Source organism: Colossoma macropomum, unplaced genomic scaffold (assembly GCF_904425465.1).
Source record: "Colossoma macropomum unplaced genomic scaffold, Colossoma_macropomum, whole genome shotgun sequence".
NCBI lineage: Eukaryota > Metazoa > Chordata > Actinopteri > Characiformes > Serrasalmidae > Colossoma > Colossoma macropomum.
In genome coordinates, this window is record NW_023494786.1 from 21,281,447 (window position 1) to 21,305,711 (window position 24,265).

Genomic DNA, 24,265 nt, shown 5'->3' on the forward strand with positions numbered 1-24,265 from the left:
CTTTACCGTTGCTGCCCACCACTTGGAGCGAGCGTGAACTCCATGCCCTGACAGTCATGGCTTGCCGTCACAATGTTTTTGATTGTGTGTGGCCATACATGGCCCGTCGGTCCACCGCTTGCCGATTTGCCAAAGGTCATGTCTCTGAGTCACAAACACCAGCCAGGCCAGTGACCCACTTCAGGCCTCTCCACTTGGCAGGTGGGCTGAAGGTGAGTGCTAGCCCAAATCTATCCTCATCCATCAGCAGCCTTGTCCCAACATGCAGGACACTGTGAGAGCCTCAGGGCAGCCAGCTGCGCTTTCGACTATCTTTGGTGGGGCGGGTACCGTTCACTTGTATCCAAATATGGATATGGACGCGAGCATATCTCTCTGCTGAATGGTAGATTGGTGATGGATGCCTGCTCATTGATAGGTTTAGGTGTTCGGCTCCTCAGGCTAATACTTCAGTAGAGATTGCCTTACTGAAAACAGCAAAACTGCTGCAGTATTTTAAAGAAAGAATAAAAATGAGTGTTTTATCAAAGCTCCTTTAATGCACAATGAGTCTGATGTCACGAAGAACCAAATTCAAAGATTAATTTAGAATTGGTAAGGATTATTCTGACAAATAATTTAAACTCAGTTTACCGTGGATGTGTTTTAGCAGCAAGAGCTGCTCCAAGAATCTTAAATGAAGGAGCGATTCAGTCCAGAGCACATTTCAGTGTCCCAGAACAGTTTACTCTGCACTAACTGTAAGCTGTATAAAAAATTAACCGATTTAAGCCATGTGTGACTCTACTGAATCTTGTATCGCACTGTGGGGGATTCATAATTTACAACATTTACATATTTTTTTTTTCTTCTGGTTATCCATCAGATATTGCCCACTACAGTATGTTATCAGTCATATTTGTGTCTTGCAGTTTATTATTGCCTCTATGCGGCAACAAGCTCAGACATTTTGTTTGGCACTGGTTTTGAGCTGTGTTGCTAAATTCCCTAAGTACTGCACTATATGCCGAGTATGAAGATTGAGGAAAGACATGAAAACACTCAGCTGGGAGTGATGAAGCAGATGTGGCTGTGCTTGTGTACCCTGAATGAGCATTTCTAAGGCACACTGCTGAATAACAGCCGACTTAAAAGGGCTTCCTTAATTGGACTAATGGCTTGCTCAATTGCTTGTGAACCTGTAAGCAGGGCATGGCTTATTGCTTGGGTCACCCAAATGACTGCTCTCATATCTAGACAGGGCAGAGACTGTTATCACCACCTGAATGTATGTGTGTGGTTATAGGTGTCAGTCATGCACATGTGGGTCATTGCTAATCTGTAGCCAAGCAGCTGCCCTGGTCATTTGTTAATGTATCGCTCCTGTTCCACAGACTGAGATGCCTTTTCTCACTGCATTTTTATGTTTTATTTCATAAGTTTGATGTGTTTTGAAATGGAGAACTAAGCTATAAGTAGTGTTTATACCTCTTCAGTCTCGTTTATTGCATTGCGTAGGGTGTGTTTCTGTGCCCTCTATCTGCCTGGATTATATAACCACACCCTCAGTGTCTATTAACCGATGATAAACACATCTCATGGAATGTATTTATGGAATGCGGTTATCTCTTTCACGTGGAATCAGAAACAGGTCATGCTTTGTAGGTGAGGAGATTCAAGAGGGTGCTGATATTTTTTGCCGTCTTGTTGGTGTGAGGTTCTTACAGTGGCCAGATTTAGCAGGATGGTATTGATCAAATTCAGTAGTATATTTTTCAAATATGTCATGTTATCATGATACCAGATAATATTTAAGTTTGCTTTAGTCCAGTTAATGAATCCATGGTTCCAGAGTACTGGACTGCTATGCTAAAGGAATGTCTTACAAGCCTCACATAGCTTGTAAGACTGCTTCTTTGCTCTCTTACAATTACACCAAAGCGAACCTTACATTATTTATTAAGGAAATCTGAATTGTGTTATTCAAAATAATCTGAAGCATTCACCGAATGACACAATGCAGTTGACCAAAAGGTTCTGCATAACAAGTGTACAGTGCACAAAATATACAAACACAATTTCAGTTTAGAATTCCAAAGAAGTTGGCATGTGAAATGATAACAGAAAGTAGTGATTTAGTAAATTGTTTGACTGTATTAAATTGAAAACGGTACAGAAAAACACATTTGCATTTTTCCTACTGTTCCAATTTTTTTGAAATTCCAAAACAATTGGAATTGCTGTTTGTTTTTAAAAATAAAAACCCTGAAAACTGTTTGATTGATCAGGGCATATCTATTGTATGGACTGTAATATTATGTGACATCAATAGAGATACACTGCTAATGAAAATATGTAGAAACTACAGCCATTGATTTCATTGATGCAGTGATTACCAGCTGATTTGCAAGTCCTCTTTAAGAAAGCACCAGACTGACCCGCCCTTGCTACATTACCACTTGGAAGTTCCTGTCCTTCATTCTTTAGGGAGTGGGTGGGGATAGTATAACTGCAGTTGCAGGCTTTTCTGTCATACTTCTGCAGGTGAGGCTGCAAAGCTCACTTTGTGTTTGCTCAGTGGCAAGTGCTCATTGATTGCTGGCTAATCAAACAGCAACCAGAAGCCTGCTAAAAGGCCTTGTCAGGAGGCAGATATGAATAAACCATGAATCCCTTGGTCTTATCACCAATCCAGTATTGACCTGCAGGCTGCCAGTGAAGCACTAAGCATTCGTTACAGGGCTTGTGCACTCTTTACGGCATATTTGATGCATGTTTTTCATTCATGTTTTCTAAATATCAAAATATGAGCGGTTACTTTTGATATTGATTTTCTTTTGTGCAATTCTGGCATGCTTGCCGTATACGCCATGTTAAATATGAAGTACAGGAATTCCATTTCCCCCAGACAGTGGGTTTGATGCCTGAAACTCCAATCCTCCTTCCTTAGCTTGTACTTGCTTTATAGCTTGTTTGAGAATCACTTGTAGTGCATTACCTGGTCATGCCTTCCAGGTGCCTTCTTTTTGATATGGGAGAAGAATCTCCATGGAGCCATTTACAGTGTCTCACCTTGGCATATTTCCAAAGTAAAGCTTTGAGCACTCCCAGTCTCCAAAGACAGCTCCCTGTTCACACTCCCTCTATGACTAACTAGATTCAGTCAGAATCAAGTACCTTCTCAGCCCTGATTGAAAAGAAGCTTTCATTATCAGTAGTGGTTTTAATGTGTGTTTGCCAAACAAATAGCTGAATAACCATGAGCAGGGTGTGGATTCTTGATACTGTATGCCTGTGTTCAGTGATTACAGCCTTGTCTGTGTTGTTACACTTCTCACTGAGCTTGACAGGCTAACATGGTGCGGCGTTTCAAACACAGTATAAGTGTTTGTGTCTCTTGTGTACTCCCCTCATCTTTGTGCAGAGGGTTCTGTTCTGTTCTCTAACCCTGGCTCACACTGGTGTTGGCTCCAGTTCCTTGAGTGTAAATGTATTTCCTCTTATAATACGTCACCTATACACTCACAATGAAAGTTTTGGCTCTCAGTTTATGAATATAATTTTGAGGCATCACATCACTTAATTTACAGCGTCACTTGAGTTGTTTTGTTTTCTATGAGGACTCATCGAAAATATATTCTTAGTTTAGATGGTCAAAAGCATACAGCTCTGCCAGTTGAAAGCCATTTGGATTCCCTAGTTGCCTAATTAACAACTCTAGCACTCAAGTACTTATCAAAGCTTTCTCATCTATGCGTGTTGTGTTTGTGTATGCGCACATTGCATACCATGAGAACAGGAACGCCATGTCTTGAAGGAATGTTTGTGTCGCACATACACCTATCTGAAAAACCATTGTATTTTTGTTTTATGATACTCTTTGTAGTTTTCTAAGTGCTAACAGTATTCTTCTTTTCTCTTCCAGGCTAAGATCCAGGCTAGACAACCCTAAGACCTTGTTCTCTGCCATGGAACCCTTGAGGAGTGGAAATGGGCCAGTGTAGTTCTGCCTCTTGCACACCAGTTTAGATCTACATTGAAGTATCTCCCCTTCCTCCCATATCCTCTTCTATGCTCCAGCCTTTTACCCTTGTTCACCTACATTGACTCTGCGATTCGCAGCTTTACTGACATGGACAAATGACTCTGTATTTAAAATTTGGCCACTAAAGGCACTGAACCCCTACACAATTAGGCAACTTAGGACAACCTTTTTGTCAGGCCTGAATGCACTTGGATGGGATATCAGCCCAGCAGCTTTCCAATTAGAGCTTCTGGGAATGGCAAGATGAGCGCCTTCAAACGATGATGATGGCAAAAAAACAAGATGCCCGGGCGCCAATCTACAACCTGGTTGTGGTAGGTTTGTCCGGGACTGAGAAGGAGAAAGGGCAGTGTGGAGTTGGAAAGTCCTGCCTTTGCAATCGATTTGTCCGTCCCAGCGCTGATGATTTTTATTTGGACCACACCTCTGTTCTGAGTACCAGTGACTTTGGTGGTCGAGTGGTGAACAATGACCACTTTCTGTTCTGGGGTGAAGCAGCACGAGCATTGGAGGAGGCACCGGAGTGCCGAATGCATGTGGTGGAGCAGACAGAGTTCATTGATGACCAAACCTTCCAGCCACATCGAAGCACTGCACTGCAGCCCTACATCAAGAGGGCAGCTTCCACCAAACTGGCCTCTGCTGAGAAGCTCATGTACTTCTGCACCGATCAGCTGGGTCTTGAACAGGACTTTGAGCAGAAGCAAATGCCTGAAGGAAAGCTTCTGGTAGATGGGTTCCTTCTCTGTGTGGATGTAAGCAGGGGTATGAACCGTAACTTTGATGACCAGATGAAGTTTGTTTCAAACTTATACAACCAGTTAGCTAAGACTAAAAAACCAGTTGTACTGGTCTTGACCAAGTGTGATGAGGGAGTTGAGCGATATATTAAGGACTCTCATACTTTTGCCCTGGCCAAGAAAAATTTGCAGGTAGTAGAAACCTCAGCACGCTCTAATGTCAATGTTGACCTTGCCTTCCTGACCCTGGTGCAGTTAATAGACAAGAGTCGAGGGAAGCCCAAGATCATCCCTTATTTTGAGGCTCTCAAGCAGCAGAGTCAGCAGATAGCATCTGCAAAGGACCGCTATGAGTGGCTGGTCAGTTGCATTGTGAAGAACCACAATGAAACATGGCCCAATATCAACCGCAGAATGCAGACCTCCCCCGAATACAAAGATTATGTCTTCCTCGAGGGTACTTCCAAAGCCAAGAAGCTGTTTCAGCAACATGTGCACAGGCTCAAGCAGGAACACATAGAAAAACGGCGCAAGATTTATCTCAGCACGCTTCCACAGGCTCTGTGTACTTTGGTACCAGATTTAGATGAGATTGACCACTTGAGCTGGTCAGGTGTACAGAAGGTTCTGGAGACAAAGCGGGAGTTCTCACACTGGTTTGTTGTATTAGATGACACACCATGGGAAACTACTCCACATATCGATAACATGGAGGATGAGCGGATCCCCCAGGATCTTTTGGAAACCCCAGCAGCTGAAGTAATCTATGAGAACCATTTAGAGCACCTGCGTAATGAGCGCAAACGGGCAGAGATGCGTTGGGAATTCAAAGAGAAACTGGTTGCGTCACCATTTGTCACCCCTGGCAAACCCTGGGAGGAGGCCCGCAGCTTTATCATGAATGAAGAGTTTTACCAGTGGCTGGAGGAACCAGAATATCTTGATATCTACAACAAGCATCAAAAGGAGATTATTGACCAAGCCAAAGAGGATTTCCAGGAACTCTTGCTGGAGTACTCTGAGCTATTCTATGAGCTTGAAGTGGATGCTAAGCCCAGTAAAGAAAAAATGGGTGCTATCCAAGAGGTTCTTGGAGAGGAACAGAGGTTTAAAGCCCTACAAAAGCTTCAAGCAGAGAGGGATGCCCTGGTGCTCAAGCATATCCATTTTGTGTACCACCCAACTAAGGAAACCTGCCCTAACAGTCCTCATTGTGTGGATAGTAGGATTGAACAGATCCTTGCTACTCGGTTTCCTACTAGGTATGCATTTGATGGCACCTTAAGGTCTCAATATGGTGAGGGAAAGGTAGATAGGATTAATCTTGTAATCCTTGGCAAAGATGGACTTGCAAGGGAGTTGGCCAATGAGATCAGAGCATTATGCACCAGTGATGACCGGTACATGCTAGATGGAAGGATGTATGAGCTGGCTCTGCGGCCTATAGAAGGCAATGTACGTCTACCAGTTAACTCCTTTCACACGCCCACTTTTACCCCTCATGGTTGCCTCTGCCTCTACAACTCCAAGGAATCATTGTCTTATGTTGTTGAAAGTATTGAAAAACTTCGAGAATCAACTATTGGTCGAAGGGATAACAGCTTAGCTCAGCTCCCTCTGTCTCTCCTGCTGGTTACCAAGCGAGGAGTTGGGTCAGTCGGGGATATAGGAGGGGAAACTGCCCAAAGTTTAATAATACAGGGGCAGCAGGTGGCTGGCAGACTGCAGTGCAGTTACTTGGATCCTGCCTCCCCAGGTGTGGGATATGCACGTAATGTAAATGAAAAGCAGATCAACCAAGTTTTGAAAAGCCTTTTGGATGTACAGAGACCCTCTGGTAGTCTTGGAAGTAGCTCCCCTCCTTTGCAGGCTCCACCGGCACGTTTCAGAGACTCTCACCCTCAGCAGACCTCAGAGGCAGATTTGCATATAGTAATGTGCCTCATGTGTGGAGACATGTATGATGTAGACCAACTTTTATCACCCTTCTTGCTTCCCCAGCACTGTAGGCCTTCCACCAGTCTATCCAGTGGCACATCAGTGTTGTTGGAGCTTACTATTGGTAGCCAAAGGCAAAGTATTGACCTTGCTGTACTCTCTTACCACTCATCTTTCTCCTTACGCAAGAGCCGGTTAGTGCATGGATACATTGCAGTATATTCAGCAAAGAGGAAGGCCTCTATGGAAACACTTTGCGCCTTCCTTTGTGAGGTGCAGGACATTATTCCTGTGCAGCTGCTAGCAGTTGGGGAGAGTCAGGCAGAGTTGACGGAACTTGAGGTGGCTCGGGAGCAACTGAGCCAAGGGGAAGAATTGGCCCATGAAATTGAGGGGCATTTCAACTCCATTGTCTGTGGATCTGGTGGGGTGGTAGGTGGCTTGCATAGGATAGACCTCTTCCAGCCTTTCTTAAAAGAGGTAGTTGAAAAAAAGACAATTGTGGAGGCTACACATACATATGAGGTGGCTGAGGCCAGCAGTACCAATGAGAATGTCCATTCACCTCGATGTGGGTCACCCAGCACCACCCTGTTGGACTCAGAAGATGATGTTGAGCCCTCACCACCATATCCCACTCTGAGGGATGATAGCACCCTGACACATGGAGGGAGCTTCAAGCTTCCTGACCTGGAAGGTAGTGATACCTTCAGTGTTATCTCTGAAATCAGCACCTTTGAAAGCAAGCTCAATAATAAAGTTCCACCTCAAGTGCGGCCCAAGCCTACGGTTACCTTTGACTTTCGTAAAGTTAGTCTCAGCTCGTATATGGACCCTGGGGGTAACAGACGCTCACTACCTTCAGTCACATGGGCACCAGGCAGTGATGGTGGTTATGATCCATCTGACTATGCTGAGCCAATGGATGCTGTAGCTAAGCCTCGTCCCACAGAAGAGGAAAACATTTACTCTGTACCACATGATAGTACACAGGGCAAGATCATCACCATCCGCAATGCAAATAAGAGTCATTCAAATGGTGGAGGCAATGGCTCAGACAGTGAAGCAGACAGCAGTTCATTAGAGCGCAGGCGCAAGTTGTCTGCTCTTGGTGTGAAACCACGACTATATCGTGATCGCTCGAAACGATTGGGCAAGTTCAGTAGCTTCCGCACAAGCTTCATTGGCAGTGATGATGAACTTGGAGGTCCACCCAAGACCAAAGAGGATGAAATAGGGGTGCAGAAAGGGGATAATTCCCTGAATGAAGAGGGTGAGGACTCTAAGAGGAAAAATATCTTGAGGAGCCTACGCAGAACTACAAAGGTAAGTTTCAACGAGCCTATATATTTATCACAATTTATAAATTAAGCAACAAAATGTAATGGTTAGAGTCCTGGAAAGAAATTACATATCTGATTTGCTGCCCTTGGCTTGTAGTGTTCTTGTTAGTTCTCCATGTGTAATTGAAGTGATGCATCCAAGTTTCTTTTTTATATCTGCATTGTAAGAATAACCTTATGGAAAAAAAATGAAGTACTCTGACATTAACATTTTTATATGATTTTGACGCTACTGTGCAGTTCAGTGTTTAAAACTAGGAAATAAGTCTAGGCCTTTACTGCTTGGTTTAAGTATTTTGATGCCATATGGCAACAGCATGCGACAATGGAATACAGTGGTAGTGAGTACACTGCTATTGGACACTGCCATTTTTATAACTTCTCTACATTTCATGTAACATTATACCGTATTAGAACTGTTGTGCATATATGCCAATTATTTTTAATTTCATGTATATTACATATATTATGATTGGATGATGAATCTGTCTGTGTTGCAGTTCCCTTGTTGCATGAAGTTGTCATATGGCAACAAAGTGCCACCTTCCCATTCATTTTCGATAAGAAAACCTTTTTTTATTTCATAATTCATGTGCTAAATGGCTACACATATAGTTAAGGTGCTGTCATTTTTTTGTCATGCCCAGTACTTTTTATTTAGAAAAGAAAAGAAAAAACTCTGTCCATTTTTTTTAGGTTGAGTTGTTCTTAATTTGAACTATTCAGTTATTTCTTATTTTTAATTGTTTGGTCATGTGTTGGTACTCCTCTACATCATTTGTTTAAAAAAACATCCTGAATGTTATTTTGAATATTAGGCATAAAGAAAAGAAAAAAATATTAGGTTAATGCTAGTCAAATAATGACAATTTTCCTTAAAGTTAGCTGGCTGGCTAGCTTTGTTTGTGCATAAACATGTTCAGCTAGCTGTGATAAGCAGGTTACCTTGCAAGACAGATAGGAAGGTAGAGTGTAGGCACAGCGATCAAGGCTAAACTAGACTTGCATAGTGTTGTTCTCCAGTTTTTCAGGCTGCCAGTACATAAATATGTTATCTGTCTGATGTAAAAAGTCAGTAGTTGTTTATAAGCACATCCAACTCCTCAGGTTATGCTATTGATCTTTGTTTTGTCAATGCTGTACTGAAGGAATATTCCCATCCAGTTTATTCACAAGTTCCTTACTGCTCTATTTTTAAGGAGTTTTGTAACTAAGGGCAAGATTACGTTTGTCATTGTTTTAGAGCTCTCTTGAAGCTTTTTAGATTTATCAACCAAGAAGTTTATGCAAGTTAAGGCCTTGATTACAGTACAAATGGTCTGTTTTAATGCACCAGAATCAGTGTTTTTTTGCACTTTGCTATACTACATAAACCATTTTTAATTTTACATATTGACATGTTTAAATATTTGACAGACCTTATGTTTTGCCTCTCAGTCGCTCTCTCACTTTCTCTCTCTTTCACTCTCACACACTCACCTCACTGCTGCTTTGGTTTATCCCAGATTAAGGCAAAGCTTTGACCCGTGCTCTAATCGCAAATTACAAACCTGCTGCTGTAGCCTGATAGGTTGTTTTTTTAAACTCGCTTTTCAAAAGAGAGATAGGGGAAAAAAAATAGGAGAACCAACTGCCATTTTAAATACCTTCGAGGTGGGACCCACTTTAATCCAGGAACCGGTCTGGCTGCCTCAGTGCCCGTGTCCAGCCCAGTCAAGCCTTGCTCTAGGCTTGGCTTGGGTTTTGTTAGTTGTGTACATTACATTGCAGGCCATGGTTTTGCATTGTGTTTAGAAGTCTTCCTAGGTGTTGGATGGAAGGAAAACAGGCCTTATTACTAACTAGGCTACCTGCTCTAGCTGATGTTGGTTAGGTCCAGAAACTATACTTCTCTGACAAATAATATGTTGACACATTGCCCACTACGGCGAGAATACCTGTGGAGAAGACAAGCCCTCAGACACATAATATGCAAAAACCGATGTCACTGTTTTTGTGCAACACCAGTGCTGTCACCTAAAAAGGTGCCTAAATTGTTTTGGGCCAAATTCCTTTTAATACCTTAATAAAGAGTTAACTCAGCGTAACAGCCAGTTAATTTAGTCATCTGCCGCTCATTTTGTAGTAGCAGAGTATTGAAATATTAATATACAGCTAATGTACCTTAATGTAGACAGTGATACACCAGTTTTTCAGGATTATGCAAATGTGTAAATTATATTGTTACAGAAGTTTTATAAGACTACAATTATAAGACAGTTTCAATTTTAGAATGACCATCACATAGTGGCTGTTTACACCTTCCTTCAGCATGTCTTTTTGGTAATTAGACCACGTCCAGATTTTACTTACCTGCTTAAAAAGCCAGATGTAAATTCACCTAGAATGCATTTTGATCGTATCACATTTGGAGGTGGCCAGAAATGGCTCCTCCTTCAACAAACGTGTAAATGCAGTGTGTTTTCTTTATCCACATACAAAAACAAAAAAACTTTTCTCTTGTTTCTGAAAATGTTAGTGGCACTGACCATAGCGGAAATCACAGCAGCTCCAAGACAAAGCCTTGCAGCTGTTTCAGTGCCTGTTTTGAGTGGTTTCTTCTATAACCTTACAGCATATAATACACTGGTAGTAACAGGTGAGAGGTGATATTATTTACTGTAGTTTACCAGGCTTTAAACAAACACCGAATGTGTTGTGCTTATGAAAGAAAGTTATGTCAGATCTCACTTTATTGAAAACTGTAAATATATCTTTAAATATCAGCATACAATCCAGGCATGAAACACATGTTAACACAAGGTGTAAACAAGCTCTAAGAAACAGTATTGACTGTGCATCTAACTGATATCCAATCCCTTTAAAGGTCAGCATTGGCACCAATATTGAATTGAGTCTTGGTGAGACGCTTGTCATTGTATGTTCTGTTTTTTATAACAGAGGTGGCTGTAGCTGCTGCCTCTGTAGAGCAGGCGACCACCTGAGGGCCAACACTGGTAACATGTCCAGCCCTCCTCATGTCTTTATTACTTCACGGGAGTTAAAATGGAGCCATTGAGTTAAATCACCTCAGCCACATCAGTTGCCTATCGAGGCCCATCCATAAAGAAGCCCAGGAGCCCTGGGGGACTGTACTGGTTTAAGCTATTCAGCAGGGTCCATCCCTTTCAGCTGCACAAGAGTCAGAGCAAGAACTCCTCTTCTCTTCTCTTCTCTTCTCTTCTCTTCTCTTCTCTTCTCTTCTCTTCTCTTCTTCGTTTTTCTTCTCTTCTCCCTGTCTTCTCTTCTTCCTCTCCTCTCTTCTCCTCTCCACTGTTCTCTGTTCACTGTTTTTTTTCTCCTCTCTTCTTCCTGTCTTCTCTTCCTTTCACCTCTTCTCTTTGCTTTTCCCTCACGCTTTCTCTTATTTCTCTTTTCCTCTACTTTCTTGTTCTCCATTCTTCTTTCTCTCTTATCTTTCCCTTTGTCTCTTCTCCTCTCTTCTTTCTTTCTCTAGCTTTCTCTTCATTTCATCTCCTCTCTTCTCTGTCTGTTCTTTCTTTTTTTCCTTTTTCTCTCTCTCTTGCTCTTGCTGTGTTACTCTTGCTTTCTCTTCTCTTTGTCTTTTCTTCTCCTTTCTTATTTTTCCTCTCTCTCTCTCTCTCTCTCTCGAAATGTTCTCTTTGCTCCTGCACCCTCTTAAAAACTCGTCAGCCCAACTAGGCGAATGTTTCAAATTCCATCTCGTTCCAGTCTAATGCCCTGTAGAGAGTGTGTAAGAGGGAGGTGAAGGGTACCTAGGTGAAGTTGTTTCATAATTAGTGCATTGAATGTATTGATAGCAAGTGGGGCTATTTTAGAATCTGATTCGTCTTCCTTCCTGCTGGAACTTGCCAGATTTGTGTGTCAACAGGCGTGTGGCAGAGGCCAGTGTGGGAGATGCTGATGTAGTCACATCCACTGTTCACAGTTGACCTCCACTGTTCTGTAAACACATTATTTTTATATAAAGTTGTCATGCCAATAATGCTCCCAGTGAACTGTAATTAGAGCAGTGATTCTGTAACGAGTGCTGGGGGCTGCCTGTAATTATGTTACTGATCTCTCGAAAGGAGACACTAGGAGGTGGGTAGACTTTATAGGCCACTGGAGAAACAGCAGGACAGACAGACATTTGGATATAATTAGAGCTTATGGAACTGCATGAAAATATTGGATAAATAATCCCAGTTTGATGTAAAGATTAGTCGTCTTCAGTTCATGACACAGTGTGTAGGTTCTGTTACTGTCTGTGCAGCTGTAGGAGAGAGATGCAGAGCAGCCTATAAATGCAGCTTCTTGCCTAAAAAGCAATCTCTCTCTCTCTTTCTTTCTCTCTTTCACTCTGTGTGATGGTGCTGCAGACACGCCGGCTGGCCAGCCAACTGTGACGCTCCACTGCAGAGAGTTGTAGTCATGGAGAGGGAGAGCAGTACATATTTCTGCACAAATTTCAGTCTAGAAATATTGATGCTAAATATTGTTTGTGTGTTCCCATTATTTAATGCTTTGGTCGCTTAAAACTGCTGAAGTGCATGCACAAAAAATGCTGCCAAAATAATGTGTTAGGATGCATATATGAGTTCACTTATAAATCTAATAAATCAATATTAAACGAGTCTATCTGCCATTGATAAATTGGCTTTACTCGAGATTGAATGGCTGTCAACAAAATACCTTGCAGGTACTGATGATTTTGCTCTCTTTAATGATTATATCTAAATGGGTTCATTTAGCTGGCTCGCAGCAGTCTTGCTAAGGTTGGCTAAAACGTGCTACTGTTTACATACTATCAAAATTACTTGATAATTTGTTTGTTTTGTAGAGTGTCAGCATTTGTGTGTAAAATGCCCTTTCAGTCACTGAAAAGTTGCCTCTTAATAAATATTATACACTGTCTCATGTGCATAATTTAATTTTCTCTTACTTTAAACTGTACTTCAACATTAGTAACTCTGAGTGAACATTAATAACTCTTGGTAAAGAACTCTTACAAGAATTGATTAATTGAATTATTGCTAGGTAGAGCATCACTCTGAACTGGGAGCTCACCCAGTGTGACTCTCGTGAACGCCCAGCAACAGAAATATAACATGTTATTTCTGTAAGTTCACAGATGCAGCAAAATGAATAAAATGTGAACATTTTAGCGCAGCAGCCCAGCGTCACCTGAACGTTCTGCTGCTCTGGAGTACAATTAAAACACCATCAAATATTCTGTTGAAATAACAAGAAAATCCATTTTTAAGCAGTTGTCAGCTGATACTGATATGATTCTGATATTATCAGTGTGTACAGATAGCCAGTAACCAGTCTAGAATTTGGAAAACGGGATCACTAACACTGAAGAGGTATTGGAATTGGGTTTGGATTGACACAAAGTTGTAGTCTGTGCCTGTAGAAACTGTGTCGAGCTGTTCTCCATTTTTTTTCTATATCATTTCATGATGAATGGAACAATGTAAATGCTCAAAAATCACTTGGAATAAAATAGCTTTACAATAATTTACATTGGAAGCAAAGAACATTTTTGTAGTGTGACTAGTGCAAAGCAAACGAGAGGGCAAGAAAGAGGCTGACATTTGTTATAAAGCAACTCAAATTAATTGAAGTGACTAGTTTATTTTTTTAATTTTAAAATAATTTTTCTTTTCCTCAGTGTTATGTTGTGAATTCATCTGTGTCTCTATGCTCAACAGGCAAAGTGCTATTAGCTATTTCTGTAAGTAACTTCTGTTTTTGTCTTTTTTCCCCTTATGCTTTGCAGAAAACAAGGCCAAAGCCTCGCCAATCCATTTCCAAACCCCTGGAGAGTAACTACTTTGGTGTTCCATTGGCCAATGTGGTCACCCCCGAGCGTCCCATTCCACTCTTCATCGAGAAATGTATCCGCTACATTGAGGCGACTGGTGAGTCACCTTTATCCCCATGTAGCAACCACAAACAACAAGCCACATCACATCACTCAGACTGACTGCTTAAATACTAAACTGCGACTATGGAGCTTGTGAGAAGGGGCAAGGTTGTTAGTTTTTGTCAGCTTGTAGCTTGCCCATGCATGTTATCTGGATTTACTGTCATAGTTGAAAGTATGATGGATAACTTTGAACAGTCTGAAAATGCTGACTTTACAGGGTGAAACTTTTATGCGATTAGTTGCAGGACAAAAGCTGAGTGAAACGTGATTTCCATGCAACTTGTCAGTTACATGACACAGTTGAAAACTAATCAAGTTGCATGCAACACATAGTAATTCCACTAGTGAGTAAGATTAGCTGCTAGTATTTTTATATATCCTTTCATTCTAGCAATATAAAATCATCTGCAGTGTTTATAGCCTGCATTTGCATCTTTTGTATCATTTTTATGTTAATAATAATGTTTTTATGTTAACTACTATCTTAGTTTGGCAGGCTAACAAAGCAAATTAGCACTGACACAAGCAGCCGTTCAAATAGCTATATATGTAGCTATTGTAAACTCAGGCTGGGTAGCTAACAAGCTAATTAAGCAAACTGCTTTAAACAGCATTGTTGCTATAGACCATCTTTATGGTTTTTAATTTGTTTTATGCGTTGATTGTAATCAGTAAGTTAAAATGATGTTTAATGTTACAGCCATTTTCATTGGTTGTTTCATGAAATTTGTTTTACAATGTGGAGATGGTTGCTACTTCTTTAGCTGAATTTGTGGCTTTTACATTAGGGGTATTGAGTTCCAGTCCTTGAGGACCGGAGTTCAGCACAGTTTGATGATTTTCCTATACAAACACTTCTGATTCAACAAATCTGTGAACAGGTTTAGTAGATGTGTTTAAGGAGGGAAATCACCAGACTGGGCTGGACTCCTGCTCCCCAGGACTAGAATTGTTTTACGTTGTGCAGCAAGGAATTTAGTTTGATGCAAGTTCCAAGCAACTAAAGATGGCTTCTCAAAGTCTTGTTTAATAGGACATAAAATGTCCAAACTGGTCTTAGATCAGCTCTCTGCCTGGGGAGGAGCAGATGGTGCAGGCCTGCTGAACTGAACCCTGTTCAGATGGTCAGACCGAGATGAGGACACTGTGCCTGTCCCCTGTGTAGGACCACTGCTCATGGGTCATGATCTGCCTTCATGACCACAGACACTGTTGAGGACAGTGAGGATGCACAGACAGATTAGTATGCAGCTTTAGAGAGCCCTCGCATGTCATTTCATTCCTCATTTTCTCTCCATCTCTTGCTCTCACCTTTCTTCTTCACCTCTCCATACTTAAAAAAGTTTTTTATTTGAAGTACTTTTCAGTTTTTTTTCTGTTCTTTGTTTCTTTTTCTTACCTTCATTTCTTTTTTTTTCTTTCTTTCATAGTCACAGTGTCACTTCTTTATTCTTCCTTTTCCTTTCTATCTGTTTTTTCCTTCCTTTCTTTCTTTCTTTCTTTCTTTCACTTTGCTTATTTCCTTATACCTTCCTCTCTTTCTCTATCCTTCTTTTTGTCTCACACGCTTCTTGGGATTTTGAGTTATGCTGTCAGTTATCAGTGAAGTTTGATAATGTGCTCTGTGATGTGTTGCTGTGCTCAGAGGTCATGAAGAGGGAACGTGCTACTCAGTCCTGGCTCTGTAGTAGTGCTGTGTTGGGGTGGATGTACACACGTTAAGCATGTCTGTGTGATTTGATTTGGGTTCATAGCGCTAGCGTGGTTGGCTTGCAGGGATTAGGCTTGTCCGTGGTGAGTGAGCTCATTGGCTGGACTGTGTGGGTGTTGGGTAATTCTGTGTTTTGGGAACGCATCATGGTTCCCTCTGAGAGGCAGCTGTCCAGCACTAGTTAAAGTTAAGTCATAAACCATGAGACTTCCTCAAATCTCTAAGCCTCTGGAAGCAGAACAGGTTACGTGGTTGTGTAAACTGAAGCTGCAAACTGACACATTTACAGTTTTCTGTTTTTGTTTTTTATCTGTACTGTGGTTAAGTTTCAGCTGGTTGCATGGTTACAGTCCCACATCTCCTTATAGGCCTGATTAGAAATGGAAATCTTAATGCTAGATCATGGTTCTTGTGAATAACATGCAAACCCCACCCTTTGGACCAAATGCTTGTACCACTAGGGGGCAGAATGAGGCATGAGTGTCCCGATGATTTCCCTACTCTTTAGTCGTGTTTATGTGTTTGTGTGTGTATTTGTGTTTTGTGTGCACTAGCTGTGGGATGCGGAGCCCCTTGTGGTAATTTTCTGCCTGATAGCTTCCTCATTGAGATCAATATCTGCGAGCAGGAAATGAGAACAATCTTTGGGCTCAGCTCTTTTCTGGGCTTTTTGGGTGGAGTGCAGTGCTACAACAGCCCACAGCCTGATGCACTGATAGCATGCACTCTCTCAAACATGCTTACTCACCCTCCTAATTATACCACCTTCCACACGTGACCACTGATTAGTGTCCATGTATTAAATCACTCTAAGCTGCACAGCTACAACAAAAAGTGATTTTGTCTGATGATGTGATTACAGAATAGATATGTTTCAGTACATAATGCTGAGAGGTAGGAGGGACAGTATAATGCTATAATGAAAATTGGTAAGGGCAGGAAAAAATCAATACAGTCAAAATATTTTGTTGAATTTAAAATGGTATTCATCATAGTAGTGAGATTTTATTGTTTAATTAAATGAATTACATAATAGAATTAAATTGTTAACTTGTTTGCTTTTATTCTCTTTTGTTTCTTCTGAAATCATGAGTTTTACTACATCACTTACTATTACTCACAGATGTTTGCAGTGAGTGGAGTACTCGTAGCACACTTTGCAGAAAATCACTGTTCACTGAAGCAATTTTTAATAGTGGGGTTTAATGTAGCAGTCACAGTGTTGCACTGTAGACAATAACTTGGGCCTTTAACAGTTAGCTAATTACAGAGGCCAAAATTGGAGTAATGATTAATATGCAATTAATTGTTCAGCCCCTGCATGCTCCGCATCACTCAAGCCAGCCATGCAGGCCCTGCTGAGAGCTGAGTTAGGCTACTTTTTCTTAATGATCTGGATTTTTTGGCCTGGTATGCTTAGTCACAGCTGCCAAGGTTCTCAGTATTTTTAACACACGCCAGTGCTGTTTCTTCTTCATTCCTTTATGTAAGTGGACATGGCTCTCTGACCGTCAGTGAGCACTTCACTCTGTGTTCAGACAGGGCTGATTCATTTCTCTGCTTGATATAGGGGGAAAGAGCAAAGATTTGCAGTCCATGATGTAGGGCACCTTGTCTATATTATGAGATATACGTCAGGCCTGAGGAGCTGTACTGCTGTGTTACTCCAGTTATCCATGTCCTTCCCTTCTGCGATGGCCTTCACAGTGCTAATGCTTCGCCCATCTATTGTTCCTAGATCCTGTTTATTTTTTCTCAATTTTACACCTCGCTCTGTCTCTCTCTCGCTCTTTCCCCTTGCCTGAATCTATGCCTTATTTATTTCATGGCACCGGGTAGTGCACTCTTACTGTCCCACAGTGAAAACGCTGCAAATAGAAGCAATATACGCTACTGTTCAAAAGGAATCACCATTTAAAAATTTTGAATCAGTGTTTTTGATAATATGAAACCAAAGTTATTGTAGATGGACATACACAAGGATTTCGATGTGCTTGTTTTGTGCAGTTTCACAGTTTTCAAATAATTAATACGAAACCAGAAGATATGGGTAAATTACATGTTTTGCTGATTTAGGAAAAAAGTGGCCTGTGCAAAACTTTTGGCACAGTTAATGTTTTATGTCTTTATTTTTCAAAGTATTAAACTCAGCAAATGGCAATTATGCAGTAAATTTTGTAGAAAAATTACATTTCTGTTCGATCTGTATAAAATGACAAAAAATATTAGTATGACATATTAGTATGATGAAGTGTTTTGAGCATTTGAACACTACTGGAACGTTGTCGTCACTGTGTCGTGATGGAATGTAAGTGTTCTTGTAGAGTGATGAGCAAATCCGTGTGATCTTACCTTCCCTATAATATAGGGATTTAATAGGCATGTACAGTTTTGAACCAAAGTAATAATTAGAGATGAGGCAGTGAGAAGGACCATTTCTACCTTATTAGCTCTGTTTAGGTGGTGGTAGCAGACTGTAGAGGCTTGTTTTTTTTTCTTAAATCTTTCACATCATCTTGTGCTGTACATGTCTTTCTCTGTTGTTTCAGCAGCAGAACAGTGCAGTTGATTGCAACAAAGGATCTGTGTGTGTTTGTCCCTCGTCTTGTCTGCCACACATTTACAGACATAATCATTAAACATAGCGTCATTAAGGGCTTGCATGGCTAATGTAACTTAGGTGCAAAACATACTGTTTTTACTGAGTGTTATCAACTGTCAGTTAAACCTACTAATGACTAGGGTAATTTTATCAAATGTTTTGTAGCTATGTTAAAATTAGTTATTTTGTTATATTTTGTCCAGTGAAGATTTGGATTCGTAATTTATATATATTTAAAACATCCATTTTAACATACTTAACACATGATTCAGTATGTTGAGTATTATATTTTGATAACTGAGTATATTAACTGAGTATGTTTTGAGAAGTGAATAAAGTAATGACATAAGAAAAAAATAGAAAAATGTAATCAAGGTTTGAGGATCTCTTTGTCTCTCCCAGTAGTTTCAGGATTATGTGAGGACTGTATTCTAGTGTGTGTGGGCATGCTTCCTCCAGCTGTCTGGTGTAAAGGCCAGTGGGCAGTGCCGTCTCTGCAGCATGGTGACCAGCTGCCCACAGCCCCGTCACTGACAGCAGTGCTGTCCCGAGAGGCTCAAGCATTTTAAAGTCTGGCTGAGGCTTAGGAAATATGAAAATGCCACAGTCATATAGGAGTGAGTTCATGTAGAGATGAGGGGAATTTGTGTATACTTTTTGAGGAAATGTGTGCTGTGAAATGCACAGGTTGGTGACAGTATATAGCAGTAAAAAAAGCCTAGATATGACCCAGCTCTGCAAAAGAGAGAGAGAAATGCTTTAGTCCTGCAAAAGAGAGAGAAAGAGTATTTGTAGAAGGAGAATAATACTGCTGAAATGGCATGCGAAGCTGAGGGAGGATATGCACAAGATGGCCACAGGAAATGACCTGGTCTGGGGGTAGTGTGTGGTGGTCAGGAAGCTGTACATCAGAGGTGCTAAAGGCCACAGCAAGCTTCTGACCTCTCCATTTTACGCTCTGTGAGAGAGCAGAGACGGATCCTTCTGTCTCTGAGTGACCTTACATTCACTGATCTCGCAGAGAATAATAGAGGATGACTTTAAAAGCCAGAGAGAGAGAGCGAGATGAGGGAGGACTTCCTAGTATTGTCCTTGACCCTACACATTCGTACAGGATGCAGTGTTTCTCTTCCCTTCCCTTCTCTCTCTCTCTCTCACTCTCTCTCTCTCATGTATACACTCATGTGAAAAAGTAAGTACACCCCATGAATGTTTGTTTTTTTGGGGTTTTTTTTTGACACATGGGCGTATGAGTATTTGATCATCAATTAAACAGTATGTATAGATAAATGGTATGTAATAGAACAAAAAACAGAAAATTTGACTTTGCAATCATTTATTCAAAAATAAATTAACTGATGTCTTTTTTTCTTTTGAAAAAGTGAGTACACCTCTGGCTTCAGTAACAGGTTTTGCTCTGGACAGAAATAACTTTATGTGGACATTTCCTATAACTTTCTGCCAGTTTCTGGCATCTACTGAGAGATTTTTCTCCTCACTCTTTCATGTGGAATTTCAGCTGTACAATGTTTTAGAGGTTTCTTGCATGTACAATCCAATTGTAATCGCCCCTCTAGGCATTTCAGTGGGATTCAGATGTGGGATCTGACTAAGCAATTCCACAAACCGTAGTTCCTTTCTTTTGAACCGTTCCTTGGTAGATTTACTTCTATGTTTGGGGTCATTATTCTCATAAAAGGTCAACTTCTTCAGCTTCACCTTTTTTTTTTACAGATGGCATCACATTCTCCTCAAGCACTTTCTGTCAAGAAAGAGGATTCACAGACAGTTCTATGATTATAAGTTGTCCAGGCCCTGAGGCAGCAAAGCAGCCCTAAACTGTAATGTCCACCACTGTGCTTTACAGTTAATATGAGGTTCTTCTGATCAAATGCTGTCTTTGGTTTTCACCAAACATGACTTCTGGTACTTGACTCACCTGTCCATAGCACATTCTTCCAGAAGTCCTAGCCCTTAAGTCTTAAATCTTGCCCTGATGTTCTTTTTAGAAAGCAAATTCTTCCTCCTGCAGCACCTCCCATTTAGGTCAAGTTTGTGCAGTCTCTTGCATGCACCTTTACATCAGCAGTGGCAGGAGCTACCTGCAGATCCTGTGATGAAAGTTTAGGGTTCTTAAAGACTTCTTTTAGCAACTTAGTCTGCTCTTGGGTATGGACATGTTTGCAGTGGTTTTAAACCTCCTCTTCTTGTAGATGATCCTTCGAACAGTGGAAGGATTGATTTCTAATGTTTTAGCAACACTTCTCAAACCCCTTCCCAGAGTCATAGGCATCTACAACCTTCAAACCACACATTTGTGTCCAAATATGCTTCTTTTTCTCCATCACTTCTGTGTTCTTTTTCTTTCTCTCTCCCTTTCTTTGTCTCTTTCTCTCTTGCTTTTTTCTTTCCTTTTTTCTCTTTCTTCTTTCTCCTTTTTTCTTTTTTCCTTGTTTCCTTCTTTTTGTCATTCTTTCTCTCTCTCTCCAGCCTGTTTGTAAAGTTGTGCGAGACTGTATTCTGTCCTGGTTGGGTGCAGAAGAGAGTTTTCCACTAGCAAAGTGTGAATGAAGTTCAGAATTAATTTTTCTGTCACTCAGCCAAGAAGTTCTGTTGTTCTGCCTGTTTATTTTCTCCTCTCTTCCTTGTTTCTCTTATTTACATCCTGAAAGTTATTGAGGAATTGGCCCAGACCATTGCCACAGACTTCTAATGCACCTCTTGTGATAGGTTCCTGCTGTGGCTTGTTGTTGTAGGGTGGCTGTTTGGGCCGCCAACTGGTTTTTAGTCATGCTGCCTCCAGTTTGATGTTCTTTTCTTTGTTTGTTTTGGCTGGTCTTAAAATTAAAACAATTGATGGCTCAGCTGTTGGTTCTACATGACACATGCATGAGTCTGGTCTTGTTCTTGTCAGAAGTCAGTGGAGGTAATGTTTGTTTAGGAATAGATAATGAACTGTGAATTTGTTATATAGTGATCACAGTTCCTTGAGAAAATGGTTAAAATTGACTTTCTTCATGAACCGGAAATGATTAGTGTGCAATTTGCTGATGGTGATGCCTTAATTTCCACTACTGGTTTGCTTTACAGTAGAAAACAGAGGCTATTTATATTCATGTGTTTTTTTTTAAAGGCTTATTAATTTATATTTTTCCAGGACAGTATTTTTATTTGAAGGGCTATACATGCTTTTTTGTTATGTCCACTGATTACACCATCAAGGTCAACCTGAAACCACAAACTGACATTTTGTACATTGTTATTTCATGTTACTGGTCATATTAAGCACGATTCATCATACTGTACCATTTTGTTGTTTTCCTGTAATTTTCCATCAAAATGTAATGACCACTTTCTGCCTTTAGAAACTCTTCTGAGTTTTGTTTACGTCACCATGCACCACCTGACCTCCCACTTACCTTCACCTATCATTGTGCGGAATGATCATGTAGTTTAAAGACACTCACTGATACCATGTTTCACTCGGAAGTACGTCACAGTGTTATGACTGATATATATTGTCTTTACTCATTACAATTATATGTGGATAAGTAGATTAGTTAATCACTAATGTAATCAATAATGTCATGTTCCTTTTTGATGTATTGACCTCTGTACCAGGACAGACATGTTGGCAAGCTGTAGTGGCATCCAGACCAGCAATCAGTTCACCTGAACGCAATGACAGATCTTAATGTCAGGATTTGATCACCCTGTTGAAGATCATTCTGCAGCAGTGACTCATTCTCTGTACTTTTTCTCTTGCTTTCGGACAGCGGCTGTCTACCTCTCACCCTGTCTGCTTCTCTGATGTTGTCCTCCTTTAGCCTTTTTTCATGAAACAGGCAGCTCTGGCAAAGACCCCTTGTCGCATCTTTCTTTTATGCATGCACTCCCCACCCTGAGGCTCCGTAGAAAAGCTTTTGTGGATAATTATTAGTAGTAGGTGGCAAATCGATGCAGTCTGCCTCTGCCTCTGCCAGCAAAGCTGCTTTTTATTTGAGTTTGTTTCATGGTGTCTGTCTCTCTCTGGCATTCTCCACAAGCGATCTCTCCTACTGCAGCATGACTCTGGATGTCCAGGAGGACAAACAAAATGACTCCATGTCTGAGTGTCGCTGGTGGTTTTTACATGGTTTCGCAATGACTGTGAGCTAACCACAGCAGGCCTTTGAGATTAGCTGAGTGGAGTGGCGCTTTCCGGTCTACATCTCCAGAGCTTATCAGAAGCCGGGAGTGCATCAAATGAAAAGTTTAGACTCCACACTTAATGTCATCTCTCTCTTTCTCTTTTGTTTCTTGTCAGGTCTGAGCACAGAGGGGATCTACAGAGTGAGTGGAAATAAGGCTGAGATGGAGAGCATGCAGCGGCAGTTTGATCAAGGTGAGGCATTCCACCATTACAAATACATACAATTTCACCCACTGGTGATGATAAACTCCCAGAATGAATGTATTCTTGACAGCCTATAATGGCTGTACACACATACAGATACTCTCATTTGATTTTTATTATTTGTCATTTCCTTAAAGGGCCTGTATTGTGGAAAGCTGAATAACTTTTTGAAATAATGGTTTTCTTTTCAGAGTTTCCATTAGCTGCTTAATGTTAATATATGACTGTTCAAAGGGTCTGCAAGGCTGCACAGTTAAAATCACCCGAAAATCCATATCAAATTGAAAGTCAATAAAATACTGTGGCAACATGTTCCCCTTAGTAGTTGACTCGAGTACTTGAGTAGTTGACTCGAGTAGCACGTTTCTATAACCTATATGTAACTCGAACGGTTTGCATTGTTGTCCATGTAATTCCTGAATAATAAGTCATAGTATGTAATAAGCCTGAGATTTGAAGGGTTTAAAATATAATTGAACACTTGAACACACTTTTTTGTTTCAACAAGACTGTAGAATGTGTATTTTAAGCTGTGCCACTTGGACACGAGTGCCTGAACGTGAGCGTGTTGACATGGATGCATTAAGTATGTGACTGAGAAGGCAGATGTAGTGCTGATGTCAGTTCGGTCCAGATACAGTGAAAATATCTTCTGACACGTCCTCCACTGAGGAGAAAATATCTTGTTAAAAATGACAAGTCCTTATCAGCCTCCGGTGAAATAGCAGTTAGGTTTAGTTTTAGCTCACAAATGAACTACTGATTCCTCTGCTTTTTTTGAAATAATGAAACTTTTTTTATTGTTTTAAGCCTCATAACACCACAGCTATCACCTAAAAGAGTGAGCCTCTGGCCATACTTTTGTTTTGGCTGAAGTACTTTTTTCTCTCAAATATCAAAATTAGTCAGACTGCACATCCCTATCTGTCCTGCTGGTCTGCTGCTGTTATACAAAGAACTTTTGAACTTTATCAGTTCTGATAAAACAGAAATGTGAGATTTATAAACTTAAATCTTTTTAGATTTATACTTAAATCTCAAGCTACCAACTTCAATTCGCAGAGGTTATGAAAATAAAATGTAATTACCAACTGTATGCCAACAATATATTTGATAGAAAACTATTTTTTGTTAGTGTTTTTTTTTTTTATTGTTTGTTTTTTTTTGGTTGTTGAACATGCAAAAAGTAAAGTTTGGACTAGCCTGTGATGATGCAGTTTTCTTACACAAACTAAAATGCAAACCAACCAGCAACCATGACCAGAATTTTACACGTTTCTCTGGCAAACTGAATCATTCCCAGGCACTGTGACTGGCAACAGAATGTACTAGTGGAAACTCTAAAACATTGTTCAATTTTTCAGCATTCACTTCCCAGTCCATACAGTCCATATATAAAAACAAATCTGCAGAAACAGCCCTATTTTGAATTCATTATAATGTACAACAAACAAATTTACATAGGACATTCTGTTCAGCCTTCAGCAGTGTAGCCACCCATTTAAATTAAAGTAATAAAGAGTGTCGTTACTGCATAGAGCTAGTAGCACAATTATAGAAGCAGAAGATTAAACAA

General features: G+C 40.6%; 1 protein-coding gene across 4 annotated transcripts in view; it reads left to right on the plus strand.

The window, feature by feature from the left end:
• The window catches only part of arhgap35a (Rho GTPase activating protein 35a), an 80,728-nt gene that overhangs the window by 46,391 nt on the left and 10,072 nt on the right, over positions 1–24,265 (plus strand). For 2 of the 4 annotated variants that reach the window (XM_036563705.1, XM_036563713.1), the window contains 3 exons: positions 3,917–8,028; positions 13,831–13,972; positions 22,600–22,677. In XM_036563705.1, coding sequence (XP_036419598.1) covers positions 4,285–8,028; positions 13,831–13,972; positions 22,600–22,677 — 3,964 coding nt within the window. In that variant the 5' untranslated portion in view covers positions 3,917–4,284. Of the gene's footprint in view, positions 1–3,904; positions 8,029–13,830; positions 13,973–22,599; positions 22,678–24,265 lie in introns of all 4 variants that reach the window. The other 2 variants (XM_036563697.1, XM_036563689.1) reach the window with 1 other exon arrangement.